The sequence below is a fragment of the Lactuca virosa genome, chromosome 8 (genome assembly GCF_052849685.1).
Source record: "Lactuca virosa cultivar CGN04683 chromosome 8, Lactuca_virosa_CGN04683_v6, whole genome shotgun sequence".
Lineage (NCBI taxonomy): Eukaryota > Viridiplantae > Streptophyta > Magnoliopsida > Asterales > Asteraceae > Lactuca > Lactuca virosa.
Window position 1 is genome coordinate 345,666,967 of NC_136433.1, and position 10,157 is coordinate 345,677,123.

The 10,157-nt window shown below is 29.1% G+C and overlaps 1 protein-coding gene across 2 annotated transcripts; it reads left to right on the forward strand.

Moving 5' to 3' along the window:
• The first annotated feature begins 448 nt into the window (after positions 1-448).
• On the forward strand, positions 449-9,568 carry LOC145132784 (cysteine-rich receptor-like protein kinase 2). Of its 2 annotated transcripts, XM_079067684.1 has the most exons (8): positions 449-611; positions 5,720-6,493; positions 7,055-7,168; positions 7,242-7,381; positions 7,692-7,902; positions 7,968-8,202; positions 8,446-8,596; positions 8,714-9,568. In XM_079067684.1, the coding sequence occupies exons 2-8, from the start codon at positions 5,731-5,733 to the stop codon at positions 9,050-9,052; spliced, it is 1,953 nt and encodes a 650-aa protein (XP_078923810.1). In that variant the 5' UTR covers positions 449-611; positions 5,720-5,730; the 3' UTR covers positions 9,053-9,568. The 2 variants fall into 2 exon arrangements, with proteins under 2 accessions (XP_078923810.1, XP_078923812.1); XM_079067686.1 differs by lacking the exon at positions 449-611 and having other exon boundaries at positions 5,612-6,493.
• Positions 9,569-10,157: the final 589 nt, after the last annotated feature.

A 10,157-nucleotide genomic window follows, 5' to 3' on the forward strand; every position in this document is an offset into this window, starting at 1 on the left:
AAACCAGTTTTGTAAAAAAACATTTTGTTAGCTTAACCTAGTTCTGGAACCGAAAACCGGTGCCGCCATTAGAACTGATACCCACTTAACCGGTCTGGCTCTCAATCCTATATTTCTATGCATTTTGGTTCTTGGGCATTTAGTTCCCACTCAGGGTCAGAACCGATGCTCATCCCTAGTTAATTTTGTCAAACATATTCATTTAAGCTGAACTTTTAACTCGGTTGACAAGCTATAATTTGAAAACCTAATATATTATAGGCAACATTTAAAATATTTTATCTTATTTTTAACTAACATTAGAAATTTTATCTATCCATTGTAAATATAATGTCACTTGAAATAATTTCAAAACAACTGAGTTAAAACTGTTGTATGATAAATACAAAAAAGGTAGGAAAATGAGCAAAACGAATTAATATCAACATTATTAGCTTCGGTCAAATATTCTTCCTTTTTTCTTCTCCTCCTTGGACAGTCTACACTCAAATTCTGTCTACAGAAGGTGGCTTCAACGTTCTATATTAATCCAGACGACCAGGACTTATAAATACTAAACGAAAAATCGATCAACCTCCATTAAACTCCATGAATCAAGTGTAGTGAAAAAGGTACGATTCGGATCTGAATTTCTTTTTCGTTTTTACTCTTTTATCAGGATTAGATGTGATATTTATCGAGTTTTAGTAAGATTTTAGTGTTCTGATTGATGATCATCGTAAACTCTGTGCGATTGATAATAGCAAAATTGTTTTTCGTTAGCGACAACAACGGATTTTACTTACTTTCTGCTAAATTATTACTAGCTTTAGAAGCTTAAGAAACAGAGGAATTTCAGCGATTACTTTGATTAGAACTATAAAATTCTACTGTTTACTAAATATCTTCAAGTGCTTCACGTAGTTTTAGCGCATATAATTTTGATGCTCCTTTTTTTCAGCATTTCTTCATCTCATTTCATTAAATTACTCTTTCGATTTCATTATACAAATGTAGTCAAAACGAATGAATCCCAATCTGATTCCGGGAACGATAGAGGATTAATTGTTTTGATCCTCGTCGTATATTATTTCGTTGATTAAATCTTTAGAAACTGAGGAGTTTTATGTCAACTATTCATGGTAAATCTGTGAAATAACGAGGCTGTAACATCGATATAAGTTTATAGCAACCAATTTGATGCTTCATTTACAAAATAAGTATCTGTTAGGTTGTTGCAGAATTTTGCTCGTAGTAAAATTTCAGTTTTAGTACTTTACTTACTGGGAATATATATATTTTCCATTATATTTTTTAGATATATTGCTAATTGTATACGCATTCAACACACCACATATACGCCACAATGGGCCCAGCGCCTTTACAAAATCTGTAGAGTTGTTGAACAGTGGAAGTTGTAATGAATAATGCTTTTTGAATTCGTGTTGCTCAATTAATTCATAGAACATGGTACCACATGCATTAATACTATTTGGCAAAGGAAAATTATAAGTTGGATGATAATTTTTAGTGACCGATATATTATGAGAAATTAAATAATCTTTTATATATATATATATATATATATATATATATATATATATATATATATATATATATATATATATATATATATATTCTATCTATCCTTTTATTTATATTACACTAGGTGTAAAACCCGTGTATTACATAGATTGATTAAAGAAAACAAAATATTAAAATGTAAATAATAAGTATTTTTTAAAATAAAATTTTGAAATAATGAATGAATGAATGAAGGAACACATTAATTGCAATTTAGTATAATATTTATTACATTTGATACTTTTCATATATAAGTATAAATATTATGTAGCTTTTTATTTAAAACTTGGAAAAAACAATAAATTGACATGTAGGTATTATTTACTTAAAAAATATCAAAAAATCACAAGTATCAAAACTCATTAGAAATTGACATGTGACAAAATTATCTTCATTTATTCTAGTAGATGGTGACAAGTATATTAAAATACTATTATTAATTTTATTAATTGTCACACATATCAATATTTGACATGATAGAAAGATGAGTATGAAAAAAATATAAAATGATATTTAATTTATACGTATTGGTTTTATTAGATAAATTAACAAGACTAAAAAAAATTCATATATCTTTTAATAGGTCTCATAAAAAGCTGATTCTGATACCATATTTGAAACCTCTAATTTCGTCGTATAGCCTCTAATTTGTTTTTTATCAGACCTGATACAATATTTAATTTTACTCAATTACAACTATCGAACAATTTTTAAATTACCTCAAACCTGTAAGGTTTTTAATTTCTTTTAGATAGAATAAATGTTACCAAATTGCATGTAAATTCTATAAAGTTTGATCCCTTTATTTCGGTTTTAAAGTTATTAAATAGGGATCGAATAGTCTCCTTTCAATGAAGCCTTTTAAATCATTGATAATTGTGGAAGTCAACAAGCCTAAAAGTTCCTATTTAGGGAATAGGGAATCCTACGAATGTCTTCTTCTTTTAACTTTATAGACTCTTCCTTTATTTTCAAAAACCAACAAGTTTGGCCACGGTATCTTGGGCTTTTAATTTTGTCTTATTCTTCTTGCATTAGGATTTTTGGTTCTCCGGTTTGTGACAAAGTTAGGCACCTTAAAAAAAAAAAAAAAAATACTTCATGTATAAAAATAATTGATCACAATTTTAACATCATAAAAAATGGTATGGTTTAATCAAAGGTTATTTTATTTATCAGTTAAAAGCAATGTTTTAAAAACCGGTTTGAACCGGTCGGTCGAACCGGTTGGACCGGGAATCGGGGAAGGGAGCGGTTCAACTATCACCGGTTTTATGTTTATTTATGAACCGTATCAAACCGGCCGGTTTTTACAAAAATCCGGTTGAACCGGTTTAATTAAACCGGTTGAACCGGTTAAATTGAATAAAAACACATGGAATTGAAACCTTTTGCATAATAAACTTTAGTAGTTTTTTCACATTTATTAAAATTTTTCTGAATAAAAGCATATGATAAATGTTATTAAGTTTTTTTATGCATTTATATTCATCTAGGACTTTGTTTTCTTTTTGAATGCACGTGGATTGATGTAAAACTTATGATTATGAGTTATGTTAATGTTTTTAGAATGATCTACAATTTGTTTTCATGTGTATTTTAATGTTTGAACTTATGAACATCATATTCTTGATTTGTGTATGTAGATATGTGTATGAAAATACGAAAAAAAGATGAAAATTATACAAAACGGGTTACTCAGCGGTCGAACCGGAAACCGGTCACCATACCGGTTCAACTAAAAAACCGGTTTTTAAAACATTGGTTAAAAGTTTGCAGTTAAAATGTTTTTTTTACCTATCATCCAGTTTTCCGGTGAATTCATCAAACATGGTTTTATATTTGTCTTAATATCCAACATTTTCTACTAATTATTTTGATTGAAATATAATAGATTTTATCGTAGACATAGAAGTGCGTAACTGCTAATTTTATTTTTCATTTCATTATGTAATTTAGAAAATACATAATATAAAATTAGAATTATGTTTAGGGTATGTTAAGCAAAAATAGTTGGAAGTTGGAATATATAATGTTTATTTGTATAGAGGTGTTTGACAAACATGGCTAAAAAATTTTGAAATATGTAAAATTATATAAAAACTAAATATTTTTAAGTATTTGAACTAACTTTTACATCACGAGTTTTTTTGTTTAAAATAAATTAACAAGAATTTTAAAAAGTATGTGTGTGTTTTTATTAAAAAAAATTTATAAATTATATTATCACAAAATTATAACTAAACAAATTATAGGTATATTTTAAAAATTATATTAACGGTAAAATATATCTCGATTATAAGTTTTTATAAACTATGTTTTTGTATTTTATTTTTCTTAAATATTCTATAGATAATATTAAACTTTATAATTTTGATTAACTAAATATGTTTAATATATTATATAATATTACAAATATTAGTTAATGCATTTAAATTATAACTAATAATCAAAATAAACTAATATATATATATATATATATATATATATATATATATATATATATATATATATATATATATATATATAAAGGAGCTAACTCGTACACAATAGTTTTTATACATACACAATAATTTATGCGTACACAATAACTTTTATACATACACAACAATTTATGTTTTAAAATGTTGTAATGTATGATTTTATAAAACATAAATTGATATATATATATATATATATATATATATATATATATATATATATATATAGAAAAAACATGTTGTGTACGAATCACTTCTCAAAATATAAAATACTACAATTGAAAAAACTTAGAGTCCGTTAATGTTACTTTATATTTAGAGAAATAGTAATATTAGGGCTGTGAAATATATAATCTATAGGAAACCAATAGATAATAAATTTGGTAGTCAAGATGTTTGAAAGTCAAAATGTTTGATCGATAGTACCATACCAATTGAGAAATAATGGTATGGTAAGGTACAAAATTTATTACCACATTATATTTATATTAAAAACCAACCTCTCTACCGACAGTTTGCACCCCTTAACTTTTAGAAATGACACATTCCACCCATTATTTTTTAAAATATTTTGTTAAATGGCGTGTTCCCCTTTACTTTTTAAATTGTCACTTTAACTCTTTCTACTTTGAACTTTGTAAAGTATCGTTTTCACCCATCTATTTTCTAAACTTTCGTGTTTATCCTCCGTAATCTACATTTCGATGTGAATTTTTTTATGTTTTCATGTTTATTGCTACATACGCTTCCTACGTATGAGTCGGGTCACGCATAAAACGTTTTTTATTATTTGAACTTCCGTTCGTTAACTTAAAAAAATATTTTATACTTATTCTTATGTGTATTGGTATAAATTCCATTTTTTTATGTTTCAATGCTTATTTTTATGTATATTTTTACATATGAATTTGGTCATATATTCAAATTTCCGTTCGTTAATTAAAAAAAAAACTTACTTATTTTTATGTATACGTTGATGTAAATTTCAGTTTTCATACGTTTTATTGTTTTAATGCTTATTTTTATGTACATTTTAAAGTATAAATTTGGTCATATATAATACGTTTTTGCTCAACCATATACATTGGATTTAGTTAGTGGTAACGACCTTATATATTTACCTACCAACAAATACAACCCTATGTAACTTTTATCATTCCTTCTTGTTGGTTTACTATTATAAATGAAAAGTAGAAAGAAATTGGTATTTATCATTATAACTTTATACCAACCTAACTTGTTGGTAGCAAAATAATTGTACTAAGTATATTTTTTACCATATCAATAGCAAAAGTTATACGACTATATTCGTTATAGTATACGGTTTGTAGAAAAATAAATCGATGGATTTAAACCAAAATAAATTTAGTCGGAAAACTAAAAGAGAAATAAAATTTGAAGGTGACTAGAAAATGCTCAAACTTTATTGACCCATAAAATGGATAAGTTGGAATTCTGCATTAAAGCCACCATAAGTCCATAACCACCAAATTAGACTCTGTTTATTTTTTATTCTCGACTTGATTTGCTACATACAAAAATGAAGCCAACTATTGTTTAATGTTTATCTTGAACAATTATGTATTTTTTAACTCAACCCATTTTTTTCTTAACCAAAATAACAAACATAGTTTACTTTTCAAATCCATTACTAAACAAACTTTTTTGTACTTCAGATAAGTAGAAGATGAAGAAATCAACACTCCTCATCGCTTTAATCACAATCCCCCTACTAATATCAACATCAAACGGGGATGCTAGAACACAAGTAATCAAAATGTACTGCGATGAAGGATTCGAAAACAATCAAACCATATTCGTCCCAAATTTCGTACAAGCAATGGAAATTATCAACGTCCGATTACGAACATCAAACAACGCAACAATAGAAATCGGAACAGGACCCAACAAAAATTACGCCCTCGCTCAATGCTTCAACGATCTCTCTTCACAAGATTGTATGTTATGTTACGCCCAACTCCGTACTGTACTTCCCGGTTGTTATCCCCATAGCGGTGGTCGGATTTACATCGATGGTTGTTATATGCGGCTTCAGAATTATAGCTTTTTTCAAGAGTATAAAGGATCTAATGATACGATTGTTTGTGGGAATGTAACGAGGGAGAGTTTAGGGTTTCGAGATTTGACTCACCAGGCGGTGGTGGATGTTGTGTCGGAGGCGTTGAGTAGCGATGAGTATTTTGGGAGGGCGGAGGTGGTGGTGGCGCGTGGCGGTGGTGGTGGTAATGAGTCGGTGTTTGTGATGGCGGAATGTTGGAGGACTTTGAGTCCGGCGGATTGTAGGAAGTGTTTGGAGAATGCGTCGGCGGCGATTTCGAAATGTTTGCCCTCGTCGGAGGGAAGGGCGTTGAATACGGGGTGTTTTATGAGGTATTCTGATAGGGATTTTTTAAATCCCGTAGAGGTGATACAGAGCTCTAACAATAGAGGTAACAAATCAACTTTTTTTTGGATAAGTCTAACCATATTTGTTTGATTAAAATTAATTTTTATAAAAATAGCTACCAATTTAATAACGACCCACTGGGAAATATACTATTTGTTGATTATCTTTATGGTTTCCACAAAATTATACATATAAAAAATATAAATAATACGAAATTTACTTCATGAAATTATTCTTAGTAATTCGAAACTGATCATATTTTTTTCAAAAAATCATGTAGTGTATTTTTTTACTTTTTTTTTTTAAATGAAATGTTTGACTGAGAGATTCTTTTGGGAAAATTATGTATCCATTAAAAAGCAACGATACTATATACAAAAAGAATACATTGGTCAAACCAAAAGTTTTTGATTTGTCGATTTAAAAATAAGGTTTAAAAATAAGATGATATAGACTTTTATATCTTTATTTTAATTAAAATAGAGAATCAGGGATATAAAAATAAAATCACATAATAATTCATGATAATCGAAATATGGAATCTTCCATTTAAAAACATAAAGGCGTTTCTCCATTTTTGATTATTTTTTTATGGGATTTTCAGGGAAGATGGTAGCGGTTATTGTTTCCATTGTTAGTTCTGTGGTGGTTTTGGTAGTTGCTTTGACAATTGTTTTATATATTAGGAGACGTAGATATATACAATACAGGAGAAGAGGTACAACTCATTCAACACCATTCGTTTCATTAGTTTGTTAAAACAAACTCTAATCATTCCTTAATGTTTGCAGGCTCTTATGATGCTGAGAAATTAGCAAAGATTCTTACTGATAGTAGCTTAAACTTCAAATACTCCACAATTGAGAAAGCCACAGCAAATTGGGATGAGTCAAACAAGCTTGGACAGGGAGGATTTGGAACCGTTTACAAGGTATTGCTTTTTGGCATGCATTGGACCAGCAGCGGACGCAGGATTTCACAGTAGGGGTTGCACGGGAAAGTTAGGGGTTGCATGATAATAGAAAAAATTAAAAATTAAAAAATTTTCGAAAGATTTTCCACTACGACCGGAAAAGTTAGGGGTTGTCGGTGCCACCGGTGACCCACCCTAAGTCCACCCCTACATTGGACTGGTACTCAGACTGATACTGTCTTGTCCTTTATAACAAATAAGGACCGCATGTTTTAGTTTATCATAGACCGTTTATAAAACTAATATTGGCAGTGAAAATTTCACTCAGGGGGTACTTTCAGATGGAAGAGAAATAGCTGTGAAGAGGCTCTACGTCAACAACAAATTTAGAGTAGCAGATTTCTACAACGAAGTTAACATAATTAGCAGTGTTGAACACAAAAACCTTGTCAGGCTTTTAGGATGCAGTTGTTCAGGACCTGAAAGCATTCTCGTATATGAATATCTTCCCAACATGAGTCTCGACCGCTTCATTTTTGGTAAATTAAAAAAAATAAATCCAAGATTCCAAGATATATTTATAAATTTATGAATTGTTCCTCAGATGAAATAAAGGGCAGGACACTAAACTGGGAGAAGAGATTTGAGATTATTATTGGTACAACAGAAGGTCTAATATACCTTCATGAGAACACCAAGACCCGAATTATTCATAGAGATATCAAAGCTGCTAACATCTTGTTAGACTTACGCCTTCGTGCTAAAATAGCTGATTTTGGGTTGGCCAGATCTTTTCAAGATGATCAAACTCACCTCAGTACTGCTATTGCGGGTACACTGTAAGTCGTTCTTTCTGTTTTAAGAAAAAAAACATCTATATACATAGCCTACCATATTAAGGGGTTGTTTCTTTTTCCCGGAAGTATATATAAAGTGTTAGCATACATAAAGTTTGTTTTCTTTTCTAGACCGAATTAGCCGTCTAAATGAGACTAAAACATTGCCTATTTCAAGCTATTTTAAATATAAATAAATTACTAAAATAATCTTTTAATTTTTAATTTTTATTTCACTTTCATCAGTGGATATATGGCTCCAGAGTATCTAGCCCATGGTCAATTAACTGAAAAGGCAGATGTTTACAGCTTTGGTGTTTTACTTCTGGAAATAGTCACTGGTATAGAAAACAACCGAAGCAATACAGCAGAATATACCGACAGCATAGTCTCTGCTGTAAGTATAAACCCTTCACCTAAAACATAATATTTGAAGTTCTTTTTTTTTTGTCTAAAAGCAGTAAAAAAATTCCAATTATAATAAGTTTCGAAATTTATATTTGTCGATGAATAGGCATGGAAGCACTTCCAGGAAGGTACAGTGGAGCAAATCTTTGACCCGAATCTGTTGATGGATATTTACCCGAACATCATTTTCAAAAAAGACGCGATAAAAGTGGTACATGTAGGACTTCTTTGCACCCAAGAAGCTCCATCTTTAAGGCCAACAATGTCAACTGTACTTAAAATGTTGGCAAAAGATGAACATTTACCCTTTCCTTCTAATCCCCCTTTCATAGACGAAAAAACCATGGAACTCAACAACATTACACAAACTATACTTGGTGATCATGAAGGGGAAAGTTCTTATTCGATTGCTACAATTTCCCACAGTCAATTCTACCCTAGGTAACAACACAACAATGGTTATCTATTTTCGATAACTAGGGTTTACGCCTTTTGCATATACGAAAGATCAAGAGCGAGTCATGTACTCATGACCCACCTTTTGGGTAGGACAAATAGTTTATAATATTTATCTTATTGATATTAGTCACAAGCCACAGATAAGCCAATGCAAACCAAACAAAATAGAACGTGTTTATCATAATAAGTAAATATATACGATATATACAGAAAAAAGGCCCACCATCCATGGCTTTGTTTTCATCCTGTATGGAAGTCCCTTGGTGATTCTATTTCAAGATCATGATGCATTGCCTTCTTAACCTCCTCAACATTGGGTGGATTGGATCTTCGCACTTTTACCATTTTTTGCTCACATATATGTCGGGTTGATTTGTTACCGAAGGAAAGCGTTAAGCTTGTATAATTAATAAATTGTGCTTTGGCTTTCAAAGTTGTTATAGTTGAATTCTTTCATGATATTATACATATTAAATGTAATTAAAACGAATGTAATTTATAATTATATTGTTATGTTTGTAGTCAAATAAAGGACAATTAAACCATATAAAAAAGTTAAAAGGGTCATCCATTCTAATTGGAGAATGAATTCCTGAAAATACATTGAACTTTGTTCCACTTGTTCTATATCAAAATGAATAAATAATCGCAACAAAAACTTAAATTATGATCATATTATTAAAAATAAATACGATATTGATTTTCGTTTTGAATATTATTGTTTTTATGTTGAATATATAAGAGTCATCAGTCATGTATTATTTATTTCTACAAGTTAAAACATGATTTCTATATTTTGGTTAGTAGAAGGAAATCATCCCTAATAAATAAAGAACTTTTTTGTCACATGTCATTCTCTAATGAGTTTTGACACTTGTCATTTTATGATATTTTTTTTATAAATAATATCCACATGTCAATTTATGGTTTTTTCTAATTTTTAAAATTAAAAAGTCATATAATACTTATATAGTTATATATGTAAAATATCAAATGTAATAAATATTATATTAAATTACAATTAATATGTTTTTTCATTCCTTATTTCAAAATTTTATTTTAAAAAATACTTATTATTTATATTTTAATAT

Bases quoted from the DNA above. Each gene is read 5' to 3' on its own strand.
- LOC145132784 (XM_079067684.1), top strand. From the start codon at position 5,731: ATGAAGAAATCAACACTCCTCATCGCTTTAATCACAATCCCCCTACTA. The intron at 8,203-8,445 runs GTAAGTCGTTCT...CACTTTCATCAG, and splicing joins ACTGCTATTGCGGGTACACT to TGGATATATGGCTCCAGAGT. The intron at 8,597-8,713 runs GTAAGTATAAAC...GTCGATGAATAG, and splicing joins CCGACAGCATAGTCTCTGCT to GCATGGAAGCACTTCCAGGA.